Source organism: Akebia trifoliata, chromosome 15 (assembly GCF_017979445.1).
Source record: "Akebia trifoliata isolate Shusen 1 chromosome 15, ASM1797944v1, whole genome shotgun sequence".
Lineage (NCBI taxonomy): Eukaryota > Viridiplantae > Streptophyta > Magnoliopsida > Ranunculales > Lardizabalaceae > Akebia > Akebia trifoliata.
In genome coordinates, this window is record NC_141389.1 from 27,943,722 (window position 1) to 27,962,447 (window position 18,726).

Sequence of the window (18,726 nt, forward strand, 5' to 3'; positions counted from 1 at the left end):
TTGTTCTGCGGAAGCGTAATAAGAGTAAAGATTAAAAAAAAAACAAAATGAACACACAAGATTTACATGATTCGGCAAATTGCTCATGTCCACGGAGAAGAGGGAGAAAAAGCCAATATCAATGATAAAGATTACAGACTTTCTGTCCACAGCCACAAAGAATCTCACAGAGTAAAAATAATAATAAACCCTACTCAAAAATACTAGGGGTGCAACTTGGTCCGGTTCAAATTGAGAATCGAACCTAACTGATAGCTTTGGGGTGGTTTGGTTTGGTCCGATTTGGAATAAGTTGCAGTTCAGTTTTGGGTTACGAAAATGGAGAACCGATCAAAGCAACTCAATACTACAAGCATCGCCAGAGACCCAATCACAATGAATTATATCCTTACCAAAAAAAAAAAAAATCGAAAAAAGTCAAATCCTTATTAGCAATCTGCTGTTTTAATCGGGATTTTAACGATAAAATTTTGATTTTGATTTTTTTTCTTTTCAAAATGTTCTTCAAATACTTCAATTAGTTGATCAAAAATTGAAAAAAAAAAAAAAATTCAAAAATCAAAAATCAAAAATTCACTATTAAATCTCCAGAAAAAGCATCCTTGACTTACCATTTAAGAGCAAACCTAATCTTGCATTTCACAAGGGGGTAAACTTAAATACCTAATATCATCAATTTAACAGGGGAATATTTAGTTGAAATTAATTAATTCAGTCTGACCGAATTTGATTTGGGTCTAGCTTGGTGATTAACTCATTAGCTTGATTGAGATCGATGTAGGCTCAAATTTAAGGATTTGGATTTGACTCGAATAATTCGAGTCCAAATTGAAGAGAAATGAAATTTATTTCTGTTTAGGAATCTCTGCTATTCCTACCAAAACCTTTTAGGGCTATTGTAATCTCAATCAAAGAAATCGATAAAATCTCATTTTTCTTCATAGTATCAAAACCCTAAAAGGATTTGTATAAAAATAGCAGAGAATCCTAAATAAAAATTAAATCTAGATGATCTAATCAAATCAAATCTTTCCAAAGATAATGTCTTTCCTAATCTCGATAGGAACCCTGACTTTGTCACTATATACATCTAATTCAACCTTGAGGCCTCAAAAACGAATGAAGAAATTTTGGAGAAATAGAAGACGTTATATAATTTTGGGTCAAAAAAAAATTAAAGAATTTTCTAAAAGGAGCTAAGGTTAAGTAGAAAAATATTGTATTTATGATGAGGTTTAATGGATTAAAATAATTTACCATAAGCTTTGAAGCACTCACTTGAAGATGACATATTTGGTAGAAAAATAAATGGTCTTTGGTAAGGCTGAAAATGAAGGCATTTAGGTCACTTTTCATCAGTCTATAACAAGAGACCTAGGTCAAGCGGTACCTTCCCCTTTGAATTATTGATTAATACCCCCAAACATTTTCTGAAGATCGAAATTAGGTAAACTTTGGTCAAGCCATCTTGGTCTCAGAGACAATCGGATGAGAAACTCGATGTGAATCACCCATCACATTTAACTCATCTGGGATCTAACATTCAATATTTTGAAAATCTCAGCTGAGCTATATATATAATTTGAATATTTGTGATCGATATAGGATAATATTTTACAGTTAAGCCTTCAATTAATCTAAATAATAACAAAAATAATAACGAATTAAATGTATTTGTAATTGCAAAAATGGAGAAGTTTTAACGAACATTGTGTATCCATCACGGTGTGAATATGGTGATTAAACAACGATTAAGGAAGCAACATAAGTTTGCACAGAAAAAATAATAAAATTTAAATACCGGAATTCAATTACTCGATTAGTTCCTTCTACAACATGAGGAAAATAACTAACCTCCATCGATGAATGAAAAGAGTGTTCTATTGGATTGGGTCAAATATCTCAACCAATCAACATGAAGGCACCACAGTATAATGGTGTTAACTGATCAACCCGAGAGAACAAGAAGGGTATTGTAGAAATTGGGGGGCCTTAGGTGCAGATTGGTTAACCAGGGGCGGGATCTCTGTTGCAGTGAAATCTATGATTGGACCACATTGTCATTGGTCCCACACTGATCAAAAAAGTGCTGAAGTAACAGTGGAACAGCGTCAGACATTCAAGAATTCAATGTATAATGGTGACATGTGACACGAAATGAAATCAACTTCTATAATTAAAGAATGATCAAGGCATTAAAGTTGTGTTTGAAAACAAAATTGGGTGCATCGAAGGCTCTGATGCCAAAAATAACTCAAAAGAATTACTCAAACCTTCACGTAGGCATATTTCATTTAGAGGGTCCCTTGGTTTCTGCAATCACACCTGATACAATAGAAGCATTTGATGACATGAGTGCTTTTACTGTCTTTAGAAGCAAAAGAAAAAAAATTGTGTAAAATTCAGATTCTTTTTTTTATAACTGATGGATTAAGAAATGTGCTTGTAAGCTGCTCTACTAAAAAATAACAAAGCAAATATCAGAAGGTATGGTGTTGCTGTGGTACCAAAGGAATGACCAAGTAGAATAGATAAGCATGGTTTTAAATATCGTCCAAGACTGAAATGATTTGCCCGAGTCATCTTGGTATCGTTCAACAACGAGACGGATTTACGTGGCATCACAGACTTTACACCATCTCGCAAGATAAACATGACTTGGATGATATTTTGAAAATCTTGGACGAGTCAATAAAAATTGGCCGAGTCAACCAGGATTTTGTATATTTTATTTAAAATAATTAATTTTTTTTAGAATTTAAATATTTATATTTATATATATATATACATATGAATAAATCATTTTAAACTGAGTTAAATGGTTTATCTTGTCAGAGGTGAGATGTCAAACCAAGTTTTGAAACCATGTAAACAAGGCAAGGCAATTGATGTAGAATTCAGTATTTCTATCTCAATGACCAATACATTGTGGGGGAAGAAGTGCTCATACCAGAGCTTCTCTACGGTGTCTGTGCCAGACCTACGTCATGTGTGCCTCGGCGACAGAAGAATTAAGGTCTTCTCTAGACTGTGATCTCCTGCTTTGAAGCCTCATTTGACTTCCATGAGGAGTCCAAAAGGAACCCATAGCATTATTTTCAAATTGCATCTGCCCCAAACTACCTGAGGAATAACTATGTGAAACGCTTCCGTTTGAGTGGTGCGAGGAAGAATCCATGAGCTGGATACTACTGCCTCCCAACCCATATCCCATACCGAATGGTCTCTGCTGGGATCTGGCAACCGTAGGACTCAGTGGCATCTTTATTCTTCCATCACCTGGAAGACATACATAGAAATGTTTTTAAAAGCAAACTAGAAGGTGGCATGCACAAATGCACATGTATCATATAAGGGCCAGTTTGCAATTTAAAATATGAATTAAAGAGATTTTGAAGATTACAGAGTAAAAGGATATTTTTGAAGAAAAAAAAAACTAACCAACGTGATTATAGGGTTGTGGGTTGCAATTTTATTGGGTTTTTTTTTATACCAAAATGATCCTGATTGGATTAAGTTTAAATGTAAAGGTCAGGCATTTGTGAGATCCAAATTTTGGTGTTGAACCACTTCTACTCCGCTTGCCTAATTATAGTAGTAAAGAAACATTAATAATCATAGCTTTGCAGTTTCAACTAAGAAAGCTTAATTAAGCTTGATGAACTTAAGTTATTGAACATCTTCAATAAAGCTTCTCTCTATTTTTGCTTAATTTGCGTCAATTCTATTAAGGTTTGCATCATGGTATTAGAGGGTGTTACACTGCCTCAAGCTTTGACTTTGTTAATAAGGACAGGAAGAGGAAATCAATCAAGGTCTTACCAATCTCATGGAAGGTTAGTAGGAGGAATCAACAATCAACTGGGACAGGTTATAACAGTTCTAACCATGGTTTTACAACTATTGCAAAAACGAAGAGGAACCAAGGAAGATGTAGATCAACCTAGAGTAGAGAAGATGACAACTCTTCCATTGAAACATCCCCTATATAGTGGAATCCACCCTTAGAGACCTGATATGTTGGATTTTTATTTATCTATTTGTTTATTTATTGTATTTTATTGGAAACTTGAGTTTAGCGTGTTAAAAAGAATGCCAAATTTAGTGAACAAAACAAAAGAGTAAATGGATTAATAAATAGGGGTTTGTTAACGTGTGCCCTAAAGTGCAATAAATACCCCTTAGGATGGGTAATAAAAGATTCTTTTAAGGGAATTTTCAGTACAAAATCCAATTTTCGAAGAGGGCACATGTTAACAAAGACCCAATAAATAGTATTTAACAATAAGTATCTTAAGCATATACCAAGTAGTACTTCAAAAGTATTTGAAGGGAAAAGAGAAACACTATATGCATGTAAATAATCTGAAAAACAAACTAACCTGAGCTAATCGGACTCCAACGCTGGAAGCTGAAAGGAGACTGAGTATTACGAACAGAGGTCGCAGTTGCAGTGTTATGTCTGAAAAGTGGGAGATAATGCCTACGGAAAAATCTTGGCATCCAATTTCCGAAGCACGATAAGGCACAAATTACAAGTGCCAGTGATATAAACACCAAAAGAAAAAGAATCATCGGGTTTATCTTCATTTGGAGCATTTTGTATCTATGAAGGTCCATTCCAATCGACAATGCTCCTCCGGCTTCCAATAAAGCAACCCCGAGTGTCCAAGTAATACTACCAGAACCAATAATCACTTGGCTATCTGTAATGTGCAAACCTTCTCTCAATAGTGATACAATATATGGTGCCCTAAAGCAATACTGTTCTATAAAAGGCTGTGGAGCGACACTATTCTTTGCAATTTCCCATGTTTTTCCGCAGAATTCCTGACCCTCCTGCAATACATCATCAAGTGTGGCTTCTGGTGTCAAATTAAAAAATCGAAACACTACAAAGAAGCCAGACATGGCATAGAATTTCCCTTTGGGGCGAGGCAAGTTATCTCTAAGTGCACAAGGTTGTAGCTCACAATCAATTCCAGGATTCGAATCTGACCATTCAGACAAATTGACCGTTACTTTTGCAAGTGCACTGCATTCTTCCCAATGTGGTGAACCAAGAAGCTGGACGGCTATTCCCGGTTTTCCTCCTTTACCCATATGTCTTCCCCCAATTAGAGGACTCCCACCTTCTTGGTTCAATGAAACACACTGTGAACAGATGTATTGTTCTTTGTACCCAGATTGCAAACAAGGATGCTTAAGTTCAATGTTACCATTAATTAAATCCGCATTAGTAATTCCAGGACGACTCTTGAGAAGATGAACCACGGACTTATCAAAGGCATCATTCAAACCATATCCCGAGAGAGAATAGGCACTGAGATGATGGTTTACGCTTCCAATACTTAAATTTAAACTTGTCTCATCTTGTACAAGTTTCTCAGTCTCAAAAGTAACCTGTAATGAAGAACCGCCCAAGTCAAGTGCTCCAAAAGTTTCTTTTGCCAGTATGGACCCAAGCATCTCAAGTTGATAATTAAGAGCTACCCATCCATAATAAGCTTCTTCCATGCCTGTGATAATCTTAACCCAATCTCTCCGACACACGAATGATGAATTATTCAATATGGACCATGCGTTGTCGAGAAGCCATTTTGAATCGGTGTGTTGAAGCCTGCGAACCCCGGCAGTGGCATAAAGAAAGAGAAAAGTATTCTTATGAGCTTTCTTCGGTATTTGCTTCTCTGCCCACTGAAGAAGTGGTTTTATTGCTTTTCTCAGACCAGATACATTGTGCACCAGCTTATCAAACCCAGGCTCAGTTTCCATTCGATGGTACGCACGCCCACTCCTTGAATTAGTTTTTCTTTGAAGTCCTTCGGGTAATGATCTCAAAGAAATGGGGAGACTGCCATCTTTCTTGTGAACGATAGAAGACTCGTAGACATAAACTCGAGTGCCTGTACTCCCACAATCAAGTACTACATAGAATTGCGATCCTTCTTGAGACCAATAAGTGATAAAAAATCTGGCACACGAAAAGATAAAAAAAAAGAATATGAGTAGACATAGAATAACCATAGTTGCTCGAACCCATTTCTTCTGTATGAATGGGTTTCCAGGTAAGGGTTTCTCCTTTGAAAAACTTAAACCACCATTCTCTCTCTCTAAGGAACGAGGCAGTATAGCCCGGGTCTCACTCCGGTCGATCCTAAGGTCAAGATGACCTTCTTCTGGATTAAGTCCACGATACGTTGAGAAATCTTGGAGAGATGAGGAGAATCGTAAATGGCTCGTCTGTCCAGGATTGGCTAAATCGGGACCTTCCAAGGGAGATATTCCAGATGATATAGGTGGTCCAGTTGGAGAATGGGGAGCTGTCGTACGACTCACTGCAGCTGCAACAATTTCTGTGATTCTGCTAAATGCCATTTCGTAGCAGTTCTTACGTCTTAGAAAAATGGTAATCAGCGGCCAGACACAAGAAAATATTTGGGTTTCATTCTTTTTCACATAATACGTCAGGGAATTGGTACAAGAACAGCATCAAGGAATGATTTGTTTTCTTCCCATCAAGCAGATGAAAGTGACAAGTGATGAGATTTGCATGCATCCTGCAATCATTCCATCATAGAAATAAATCAGCCAAATAATAATAAAGATAAATCAAAAGATTCGTGACAAGACCAAGATGGGTTTTTTTTAACCCTAGCCATCTAAAGGTGGAAAATCTGCCTTCTCTGCAATACCTGACAGGGGTCATCACTAGACCAAGATTTTTCAAAAGTACCTCAATGACTTGCCGATATTACATTAGACAGATTCTGAAAGCACTACTCATTTTTCAAACTCACCAATAAAATATTTTATATAAAATTTATGATAGTGATGATCAACTCAATTTGCCCGAGTTATGTTTAACTGCAAGGCAAGTCAAGTCTTGAGTCATGATTTTTCTGACCTTGTCTACTCCACATTGTATAATCAGAATCAGAAAATATAAAAAGGAACTGTAGGTACATCTCAAAAACATTTCAATATAGATACAATCCAGCACCACAATACCATAGACAAAAGTTAAATACTGGCAAGAGAAAAATGAGATACCAACAATCTTGATCAAAATTTATGCTGTGTGATTATTGAATCCAATTTTTTTTTAACAATATTTTATTTGTGTTTACAAATAACATAATATTATAGGTTCAAAGCAGATTTGGCTAGCCTGTTTATTTGTGGACACCCCACAGATTCGGCTAGTTTATCAATTCAACAAATAGCATGAGACAGGTATCAATATTGTATGATACATACATGAGATGACCAAGTTTATCGGTATACATGATTATAAAGAACTGATTTAGATGATTAAAGTGATACAGATGGAAAAACGGCTAGGGAGATTCTCCACATCTGGGGAAAGTATGGCATTTGAAAACTGCCACAGAATCTACACTGTTGGTTCAAGAAAACTAACAAAAGAAACTCTACATTATGGTTGACAGCAGAAGACATGGCTTTAGACATAACTGAATGGAGGAACATGATTCATTCAGCTGGCCCATAATTTTTGTGATAAGGCTTTGATGATGATGATTATGATGGTTAAAAATATGCAATAGCTAAAAACTAAAACTTCTTGTTCAGTTGCGACAAATAGATTCTTCGAGAGAATTTGAGGCAATGGTATTAGGTTTTGTTAACAGTACCTTCACTAAACCAACATGGTGCGATGAAAAAAGAAAATTAAATTAATTACTAAATCTTTTTTTTTTTTTTTTTTGCTAAGATAGACACAGTCACTGAATCAGCATTCCCCATTGATTCATGTCTGTTGGGGAGAATCCCGAGGATTTGATGGTATCCCATATCTCCCCACCACAAATTGACGTTGTTTGTGGTGGAAGAGATTGTGAGCTCTGCCTGCAAAGTGTTTTTCAACTAACTAACATAGATTAAAATTTCATTTGAACCATTTTCTTCTACGGGTCAACAAACCGGAAATGAACCCCCATCGGAATCTTATACTTTTTCATAGCAATCTCTAATTTATTAAAGATATTTCTCACCATTCGGAAAGAAGTATTTTCAGAAAAAATAGGAATGAGAGGTAGAAATGACCTTTTTCTAGGAACTGGGAAACAAGAAAAAAGTCACCAAGAATCGACCTAGGAAAAAAAAGTTATAAAACTTGGGAATGCAAGCATAGGAGGAAAGGGCGCTACATCACCAATTATAGCAAAAATGCAAAAGCTGGTGGAGAGGTGGAGCATTGCAACGTGTTGTGAATAGAAACAAAGATAGGTAATGTTCCATCATTATGACGGTTCATAGAATGGTGCGGTCTCGAGGAATGAGAGTAGTAGTTATAACCGACCTAAGAGTACAACTAGACAATTGCCAGTTGGCCTCAAATAATCTTGAAACAATGTGAGTACAACTAGAACTCAGGGCTCTAAATTCGAATTCACAACCTTGAGAATGGGAAGTTGTAGGGGGGGAAATATAAATATAATTTTGATCATACACTTGTCATCTTGAGATTCACACTGAAGGCACCGTCAAGGGAAACTTAGACCACAAAAACCAAGATCCCGAGATGGAAGGCATGGAAGTAAGATAACTTGTCTGAGATGGGATCATGTCTTATTAAGGTTCTGAGATAGCTAAAGTGGGAACTTAAAGGAATTGCTAGTTGTAAGGACACCATAAGCATGTAAGCATGATGTGTCATTCGAAGGTGCCACCTTGAAGAGGTGGTAAAGTTTGTGCATGGTAGCACCAAATCTTGCCAGTATTCCAACCATTCCATATGAAATTAGATCAATTATAATCCAATTCCATCACTATTGTCCAAACAAACACTCGACCATGGATGAAGCATTAAGCATCTTGATCATAAGCTAATTAAGTTAAAATAATGACGACAAACAATTGCGAAAGAACAATTTAATCCATAATTTAAACAACAGTGCATTGGGGAAAAAAAGATTAAAACAACTATCAATCAACATTTTAATACTATATCGCTTACTTTAGCAATCTCGAGGTCCTCAAATGTGAGTTTTTGGTTACAACGCTTCTGCGTAACCAAATCGAACATCCTCTGACTAAGAACCTGGAATCCCAAAATACGCCTAAAAATACACCAAAAATGCAATATCAGAGATAAATAGATCGAAAGCGCACCACAAACATAAATTGAATCAAAATTTGACTTAATGAATCGAAAATTGAGGAAATTAGGGTTTCGCTAATGAGATTGGGATTATGGGGGTCAGTGAGGGGGTGAAGAATCTAGCCTGAAAAACGGAGAGAGAGATTTATTGTGAATTGCTCTGCGATTGATTAGTGAGAGAGAGAGGAAAATACAGTTTAGATCTTCAAGCCCCTTTTGGGTAAAATCTCTGAAAATAAAAGAAATTAAGAGAGATAGAGAATAGTTGGTTACCTGCTCGCAGAAGCAAAACGTGGATCAGCTGAAGATGACTGAGAATTGCCCACGCTTCTCTCTCTCAATCCCTCTCGATAGCAACCGAGATGCCCATAATCTGCGCGTTTAAGGGCGCTTATTAATAAGGTCACCCACAGATTATTGAAAACTTAACTATGGGTAGTTATAAAAGCACCCCATGAATTAATAAGGACAACCCACACCATACCCGAATTATTTTATTTTATATGTATTGAAAATTTTGGAATGAGGTGATTTTTGATGAGGATGGTTTCAATGACTTGTTTAACCCATATGACAAAACAAGTCGGCTATGGTGTGGGTTGTTCTTATTAATTTGTGGGGTGCTTTTATAATTACCTCTTAAGTATTTACTTAAGTTTTATCATGATTATAGCAACCTTCTTACGATGACATGTTCACATCGACATTGAAAGAGGCATGTCAACATTGCTTGGTCACTATCAACATAAAAAAGAAAAAGGTGGGGTGCTGAAATCTCTTGGACTGGTCAAACCATAGAAACAAGTTAAAATGGTGCACTTACTAAGATGAGTGCCCTTCCAAGGGATGGAAGCGACCTCAGAGGATAATGCATCTTCTAGAGAATTCATGAGTTCATGGAACTTGCAACCTAGATTCTAGATAAAAATATTTACGAGATGTATTTGGGTTGGACCTCTAGAATAATTCCATGTGCTAAATTCGGATGGGTCCTTCAGAAATAATCAATGAGGTGAGGGAGCTATTATCAGAAATGGTAGAGGGATAATAATCATGGCTCTAGTAGAGAATTCTCAAGGGAGATCAGTCCTTCACCATGAGCTTACAACAATTTTTAAAAGAATTAACATGGCTGCCTCATTGAGAATCAACAACTTAAAGGTAAGGGCTGACACTAAAGTAGGCATAAACTGCATAAAAGGGAAAATAACGGCTCCATGGAGAGAAAAAAAAATAAAAAAATTGCCAAAGCTATCAAGGCTGCAGCTGCCCAATTCAGAAGCATTGAGATCTCCTTCTGTTACAGGGAATGTAATCAAGTCGTGAACTTCCTTACATCCTTCCTCAACTCCCTAAGTGCTATCATGTCACACCCTATGAATTTGCCTATTGATTTGCAAAGAATTGTAAGCAAGGATGCTTGTGGGCATGCTTATGACAAAATGTACGTTCCTTGTTTTCTGGTAGGAGGTTTGTCTAACACCCCCCTCCTTTTAATCTTAAAAAAAAAAAAAAAAAAATGAGACACCTTTATGTCCAATAAAAAATTAAATTGTCTAAAAGTCCCACTAGCCTTACTAACTTAGTGAGGAAACAATACCTTAATCTCATCCATGGTCAAACATGGCTTCGAGATTTACTCTATTAGTAAGGCTAGTCAACTCCTTGAGACAATCTGAATTCCCAAATTAAAGATAAATACTTTTATTTTATTCAATGGATTCGCCCTTAGACATAATTGAATGGAGGAACATGATTCATTCAACCGACCATAAATTTTTAGGATAAAGGCCTTGATGATGATGATGATGATCATTAAAAATTAAGCAATAGCTAAAAACTAAAACTTGTTATTCAGTTGTAAAAAATAAATTCTTCGAAAGAATTTGGAGCAATGATATTAGGTTTTGTTAACAATACCTTCACTAAACCAACATGGCCGATGAATAAAGAAAAATAAATAAATTACTAAATCATTTAGCTAAGATTAATACAGTCACTAAATCAACATTCCCTGTTGATTCATGTTTGATAGGGAGAATCCTGAAGATTTGACGATATCCCCATATCTCCCCACCACAAATTGGCGTTGTTTGTGGAACAAGAGATCATGAGCTCTGCCTGCAAAGTGTTTTATAACTAACTACCATATATTAAAATTTCATTTGCACCATTTTCTTCTACGGGTCAACACACTAAAAATGAACCCCCCACCGAAATCTTGTATTTTTTTCATAAAAATTTCTAATTTATCAGAGATATTTCTCACCATTAGGAAAGAAGAATTTTCAAAGAAAATATGAATGAGAGGTACAAATGGCTTTTTTTCTAGGAATTGAGAAACAAGTAAAAAGTCACCAAGAATCTACCTAGGAAAAAAAGTTATAAAACATGGGAATGCAAGCAAAGGCTGAAAATCATTATTCTTTAGTATATGATGCACATCAACATGTGCAGTTGTGCATCCTGGGGAAAGAAAATCTACGATTATGTATCATTATTCTTGTGTTTTTTGAGTTAAAACTACAAAAAAAAAAATTGCACTTTAGCATATGATATTTTTGCCTAAAAAATTAATTGAAGTAATGATTTAAGTGAATTAACCAAATTCAAGTCAATTTTTCATAATAATGGATTTTTATGAGGATGACCTCCAAGTTATGGAAACTATGGCATGTGCAAATTCACGTGTATCAAAAGAGATTATCTGTAATTTAAAACATTGACCAAAGGATGTGTGAGTCTGTAAGACAATATTTTTGAAAATTTGGAAATTAACGAACGTGATTTCAAGGACGTACAATTCATTTTTCTTGGTTGTTGACCAAAATGACCATGATTATATTAAATTTAAATGTTAAGGTAGTGGCATTTTGAAATTTAAATTTTGGTGTCAAACCACTTTTAATTCGCCTTCTCTCATTATAGTAGTAAATATATGGTTGGATTATCTTTATAAGTGCCAAAAGGAGGATTAAAAATATCAAGTAAGGGTAGAGGTTGCCCAAGGCCGATCTTGTCTCTGTTGTCGAACTCTTTTTCTTAGGAGAGGATAGGATTCAAACCTATAGTCTTTCATATCATGAATCTGATGAGTCGACCAATTCTTCTACCTCATATTACATTGAACCTTCTCTTTCTTTAACTATTTTCATCTAGGTATTGATCTAAATGATTAACTCGAACGGATCCCATGGTCAAATGTAGGAGAATTACAGGTGTTAAAAATTAAAGTTATAATTTATAAAAGTAACAACCTTACGTCAAAGTGTCGATATGTCCGAGTGGTTAAGGAGACAGACTCGAAATCTGTTGGGCTTTGCCTGCGCAGGTTCGAATCCTGCTGTCGACGCAATGGAAATTTTGCAAATTTTTTCCCAAAAGCAGAGGATCGAATCCACTTTCGTCTCGACGACTGAGAATTTTTACAGAAACACTAACATTTCGATTCCTGCTGTCGACGCATTGAACATTTTTCAAATTTTTTTCTCCCAAAAGCAGAGAATCGAATCCACTTTCGTCTCGAACATTGAGAATTTTTACGCAAACAGAAACCCACATTTCTTCCACAGTACTGAAACTCTAGATTTTCGTTCTCACACTGAACATGGCGACGAACACACCCAATTTAGAGTGTCGAATGTACGAATCAAAATACCCAGAAGTCGACATGGCAGTGATGATTCAAGTGAAGAACATCGCTGACATGGGCGCTTACGTTTCTCTGCTTGAGTACAACAACATAGAAGGAATGATTTTGTTCTCAGAGCTCTCTCGCAGAAGAATTCGAAGTGTAAGCAGTTTGATTAAGGTTGGTCGACAAGAACCTGTGATGGTTGTTAGGGTTGATAAAGAGAAAGGTTACATCGATCTCAGCAAGAGAAGAGCATCTGAGGAAGATATTCAAGTTTGTGAGGAGAGGTATAATAAGAGCAAACTTGTTCATTCTATAATGCGTCATGTTGCAGAGACGTTGCAACTCGATTTAGAGGTAATTTTATCTTCAATTTTGTTTAATTTTTCATAAAATTTGATTTTCCATTGAGTGTAACTTTAAGTGTAAGTTTGAAAATTTATTTGATTTCGAGATAGTAAAAGTTGATGTGGCAATAGTAACTCTCTAAAATAGTTATAATTTTTTAATATAAGAAGATAGATTAGAAGATGTTTTTAGTCATAAAATCATGTTTTATTTATGTAATAAATATTTAAATTCTAAAAAAATAATTATCTTAATCAAAATCTACAAAAACCCAGTTGACTTGGCCGAGTTTTATTGACTCATCCGAGATTTTCAAAATATCGTCCGAGTCATCTCGTTTATCTCACAAGATGGTGTGAACGCACAATGTATATCCATCTCGTTGCTTAACAATACCGAGATGACTCGGATGAGATTTAAAACCATGTTTCCCATTGAGAGTACTTTTAAGGGTAAGTTTGAAAAATTGGAAATCTTGAAATTTTATTTGATTTCAAGATAATTAGGAACTTGGGTTTTAGTTGTTATGAAAATGTGTTTGTGGATGGTTCCCTTAACTTGTGCACTTTGCCGTCACGGGACTGTATGACATGAAAAATCAGCGTGAGATGTATGATTTGGTGGTTGATCTTACGAAAGACACTAACGAACAACTAGAACAACTACCGTAGAAATAGTGGCTGCAATTAGGAGCATTGAATGGAATCCAACCCTGTTGAGAAAGGCAACATGACATTTCCCTTCCAAGTTCCAATAAGCCAAGTATGATTCGACCACAAAAACTTAAGAACCAAAAAGAAATAAAGAAATTCAAAAGCTATAATTGACTCGATAATATTTACAAGTTCAAAGAAAACAGAAGTGAATCACAAATGATTGAAGATGCTTGATGAAGTCATGCAACACGATCAAAAGCCAACTACAATAGCCTTATTATATGAAATCCAAAAAATTTCAGCCTAAAAGGGAAGCAAACAAGGGTGCCCAAGGAAACATGAACATCTGAAATATTTTAGAGAGCAACAACGTTTGGTGCTTTAAGGCAGAAACTTTGTCACATGGGAATTCTATATAAAAGTGTCTCAAAGTAAGCAACTGTTATGTCAAAAATACGCAATAGGTATTGTCCTCGTGCATTATATTCTAAATATAAGTTACTCATCACAGGATCTGTATATCCATGTTGGCTGGCCTCTGTACCGAAAATACGGGCATGCTTTTGAGGTAACACCGCAGACCATCTTATACGGGGATTCTTTGCTTTTCAATTAGGAGTTGCATACATGTATGTTTTTTTGGCAGGCATTCAAGTTAATTGTGACTGATCCTGGTTCTGTTCTAAATTCTCTCATTCGTGAAATAAAAGAAGTTGGTCCTGATGGGCAAGAGGTAATGTAGGTGTACATAATATTGGCTTCTTATTACCTTTTTTTTGACACTCAACGACATTGACTGTGTAGACATCCATTACTAATCTTATAGGTGACAAAGGTGGTACCTGCTATGTCAGGGGAGGTCAAAGATTGTTTAATAAAAAATATTAGGAGGCGAATGACACCACAACCATTGAAGATACGTGCAGATATTGAAATCAAATGTTTTCAGTTTGATGGGGTTCTTCACATCAAGGTATTGCTCATGTTCTTCATTTTTTGACCCAATTTCCTTTAATGGGTTATAGTTCAAACACTTGTACTTTGTGGTTGAATTTGGAAATTTTGTACTTTTCAATTAATTTTGATTTTTGACTTGGTAGGAAGCTATGCGGAAAGCTGAAGCTACTGGCAATAACGAGTGCCCTGTGAAAATTAAACTGGTGGCACCACCACTCTATGTTCTTACCACTCAAACTCTTGACAAGGTCAGTGAATGATTTCTTAGTAATTTAGCACTGTTTTTACCTTTGTCTCTGTTGCTGGAGCAATATATGACTCTCTAACTTAAATGATAAAAGATGTGGAGTGTTTGTGAAAATCGAAAGTGTGCTAAGAAACGTTGCGATAGCATAGACAGAACACTGAACTCCTTGACCTAAATCATAGTGACTTATAAAACCTTAAGAACACTATGACACTTGGAGGAAAGAAATTGTGATTTTTCTTTGAAAGGTTTAACTGTGAAGGTTGGTCGCAGGTCTGTGGTATGATTACACACTACACAGACTCTACCGTAGTAAGTAATTCTGAATAATTCACGAATTATATCCAATTTTTTGAATGATACAAAAAACAATTAAAACTAACGTCCAATTCAACTCCTTGTAAAAATTCACGACATTTTGAACTTTTTCAAAATTATAGCAATCATATAAAAATAGACTCCAGTGGTATTTTATATTTTGACTTTTTACGCGGATAATTCTTGATTGTTAACTACACTATTTTCAGTCTGTATTTCTTGCATAAGAAAATGTTATGGAGAAATGTGTACTAGTATTATGTTCTTTTGGGTGGGCAGGATCAAGGGATATTGGTTCTCAACAAAGCCATCAAAGCTTGCACCGAAGAAATAGACCGCCACAAGGGAAAGCTTGGCGTGAAGGAGGCACCAAGAGCTGTGAGTGCCAATTTTTTTCTACTTTTTTTTTCCAAGTCCTGTCAAACATGTCTCCCCCATCCAAAAAAAAAATTCCCCTATTATGTAATACACCGGTGAACCTTTAAATTTTTTGTGGACATGAAACATACTTGTATGAGAAATTTTGAAGCCAAATGCATTCCTCGTTTTTCCCTATTACAATGATTTGATAATCGGTGTAGGTGAGCGAACGAGATGATAAGCAATTTGCGGAACACATGGAAAAACTTCACAAAGCTAATAAGGAACTTAGTGGCGATGAAAATAGCGAACAAGAGGAAGATACGGGAATGGGCGAGATTGATTTGGAAAGTTCAGTCACTGGTATAGAAGAGTAAAGCCGAGGAGAGTAGTTCGACATTGAAACTAATTTTATTGTCATGGTTGAGAGTAACTGTATAGCTGTCATTAAACCCGTTCCCATCCTAGCATCTCATTCGATAGGTTTTTCTAGCTCGGGGAGTGACCATATCTTATCCCGAGTTCATTTGGAGAATGGTTTTCATACCTTAGAAATAAATGGATTTGAAGTTGTCGGGTTTTTTAACTTTTCATTGTGTCAAATAAATCGATGGAACCATATGTTTCACACATAGTGCCTATAAATAACAAATAAATCTTTCTTCGCTGTTCGTACGTTGTTTGCACAATATCTGCAGTGTTTCACAATCAAATAAATTCCATTAATCCTAACCAGAAATTGGAAAAAAAGAAAAAAAAAAAAGAAAGAAATTCCCAAGTTGAAAATATCAAACAAAAATCGAAAAAATTCCAAGTTTTAGCTAACCAAGATTTTGTTCTGTTTCTCACCTGACTTCAAAACCACCTTTCAAGGTTTAGCCCGGCCCAAACCCCTTTGTAATGTTGAGTTGGGTTTGGACTTGGACTTGTCCAAGCCCACCTATTCACAGCCCAAGGTTTGGTTTACACTTTTACACTAATGGAGGACACTTTTCCACTTTTACCTTAACACAATTTGCATCTCATCATGTTCTCTATCAAGACTAATAGAACGATCTCACTTTGTGGGTCCATGAAATAAGTTTAGATCGAAAGATCTTGGACTACTGGGACTTGGGCCTATTAAGAAAATTGGTGCAATCGAATCAAGAAACAAATCGAAAAACAACACGAAGAACACACACATTTACATGATTCCCTCTAGATTGAGGTACTCCCACGGATGCACACCGATTCCAATATATGAAAGGTAAAAATTGGCAAGATTCAAGAGTTCTTTCCTCTCTCAAACCCTCTTCTGTTAACATAAAATCAAAATAAGGGTTGAAACCCCCATTTATAGTTGGGCCTTAAATGGGCCTGAGTCCTAATTTTTGAACCAATACCGGGTTAAAAACCCCTTTTATAGTTGGGCCCCAAAATGGGCCTGAGTCAAAAAAATTTTTTTTGAGCCATTGCCATTCAACTCTAGAAGAGCCTTTTCACCAGAGAAACCTAAATCAGGTTTCACCTCCAACCTCCAATTGGGCCATTGGATGTACATGAGGTGGGGTCCATGTAACACTTGTATATGATTGTTGCCAACATAACTTATACAACAAAAATCATCCCATAGAGACGTAGAGAGAGAGAGAGAGAGAGAGTTAGTTGTTTTGAGAGTAGATTTCTCAAGTTCAAATTTGGTACAAAATATAGAAAGAGAATAAAGTATCCACGAGAAAGAAAAGAGTAAGAAAGGATGAGAGGACGATAGCTTCTGTCAAGAATCTACGGCCTAGATATCTTGTCGGCGACTATAAGTACAGTAAGTCAAACCATTCGAATGGGACCCACTTCACTATTAATCATCTCCACCTCTCTCTTTTAGATTTCTTGTCCTTTCCTGCCACCGACTGTACGCTCACACGTGTGTCTTTACTGATGACTTTTAATTTTGGAGAATTTTTTTTTTTTTTTTTTTTTTTACAGTTTTCAGTTTTCACTTTTATAAGCATAAGGTGGTGGTCATATGGGCCCCCCAAATGCTGGAACTCTGGAGAAGAAAAAAAAACCTGACTCTTTAATATCGACTTTCACACGTTACCCTTTTTAATTTTGTTACACGTTACCCTTTAATTTTGTTACAGTAGACTTGAGGTTGACCATCTAAATCTAAAGATGGTTAGGCATCATCCATGACTGATTGTTAAGAAAATAGGTGCAATTCAATTTTTTTTAATAAAATAAATAAATAAATATAAAATAAAATATAATCACAAAAATAAACACAAAGATTTTACATGATTATCTAAAGATTGAGGTAACGGTTCAAACATGTAGATTACAATTTAAAAAACAAAAAACAAAAAACGTGAAATATAAATAATTCAGGAAATCTAATTAGAATTTTACATAATATTAATGAAATTATAAAAGAACCTTTTGTCTTTCGAGGCCTTTGCCCCAAGCCTCCCTAAGGGAAGGGGCATTGGTTTCCCTCACACCCCCAACGAGCTCAACGTCAAGTTTGATTGGTGTGAATGTGTGGATGAATTTATAGTACCTCTCTGTTGATCAATATTATCATGCTTCACAAACTACAACATGGGTGTCATCAAGGCAATGGGCCCTCCATTTCTAGCCTCACCCACCTTCCATTATTCAATTTTAGAATCAGATGGTATATTTGAGTTGAATTTCAAAAATAGATTTTTTTTTTAAAATCAAACTGAAAAATTGACCAAAATTAATAATTTTGAATTTGTTTCTCAAATTTCACGCTAAAATGATGTTTTTGACTTGGTTTAGGTAGATTAGGTGTTATATTTATTTCTTTCACGTAACTTTGGTTGATGAGTAGTTAGATGCATTGGATTCATGTTGATGTAAATTTTGTATAAATACCTTTTGATGATGTGATCTTGTGTGTGTGAACATCATTGAATATATCAATTTCAACCCTATAAGGTAAAACTAAGGTTACGATCTCATAAAATACAATACAATGACCGTGACATTTGAGTATCATAATCATGAAAGTCTCATTTAAAATGAAGTCCGCTGTACAGATCTTGTTTCTCTATACATTTATGTCTAATTGAAT

The 18,726-nt window shown here is 35.6% G+C and overlaps 2 protein-coding genes and 1 non-coding gene across 4 annotated transcripts; 2 read left to right on the forward strand and 1 right to left on the reverse strand.

The window, feature by feature from the left end:
* Positions 1–1,777: 1,777 nt before the first annotated feature.
* LOC147385020 (GDA1/CD39 nucleoside phosphatase family protein) lies at positions 1,778–9,555 on the reverse strand. Of its 2 annotated transcripts, XR_015172483.1 has the most exons (6): positions 9,398–9,555; positions 8,981–9,083; positions 4,383–6,560; positions 2,951–3,279; positions 2,274–2,325; positions 1,778–2,089 (listed from the first exon to the last, which is right to left on the reverse strand). XR_015172483.1 is itself a non-coding variant. In XM_086425096.1 (5 exons), the coding sequence occupies exons 3-4, from the start codon at positions 6,376–6,378 to the stop codon at positions 2,981–2,983; spliced, it is 2,295 nt and encodes a 764-aa protein (XP_086281222.1). In that variant the 5' UTR covers positions 6,379–6,560; positions 8,981–9,083; positions 9,398–9,555; the 3' UTR covers positions 1,778–2,325; positions 2,951–2,980. The 2 variants fall into 2 exon arrangements, 1 of the variants encoding a protein (XP_086281222.1); XM_086425096.1 differs by having other exon boundaries at positions 1,778–2,325.
* A 2,839-nt stretch (positions 9,556–12,394) lies between these two features.
* Positions 12,395–12,476, forward strand: TRNAS-CGA (transfer RNA serine (anticodon CGA)). Its single transcript has one exon. It is a non-coding gene; the product is annotated as a tRNA-Ser (tRNA).
* Positions 12,459–16,296, forward strand: LOC147385022 (eukaryotic translation initiation factor 2 subunit alpha homolog). The gene is made up of 7 exons (XM_086426960.1): positions 12,459–13,115; positions 14,274–14,330; positions 14,409–14,495; positions 14,589–14,735; positions 14,863–14,967; positions 15,564–15,662; positions 15,866–16,296. Exons 1-7 carry the CDS (start codon positions 12,732–12,734, stop codon positions 16,019–16,021), a joined length of 1,035 nt encoding a protein of 344 aa, XP_086283086.1. The 5' UTR covers positions 12,459–12,731; the 3' UTR covers positions 16,022–16,296.
* The last annotated feature ends 2,430 nt before the right edge of the window (positions 16,297–18,726 follow it).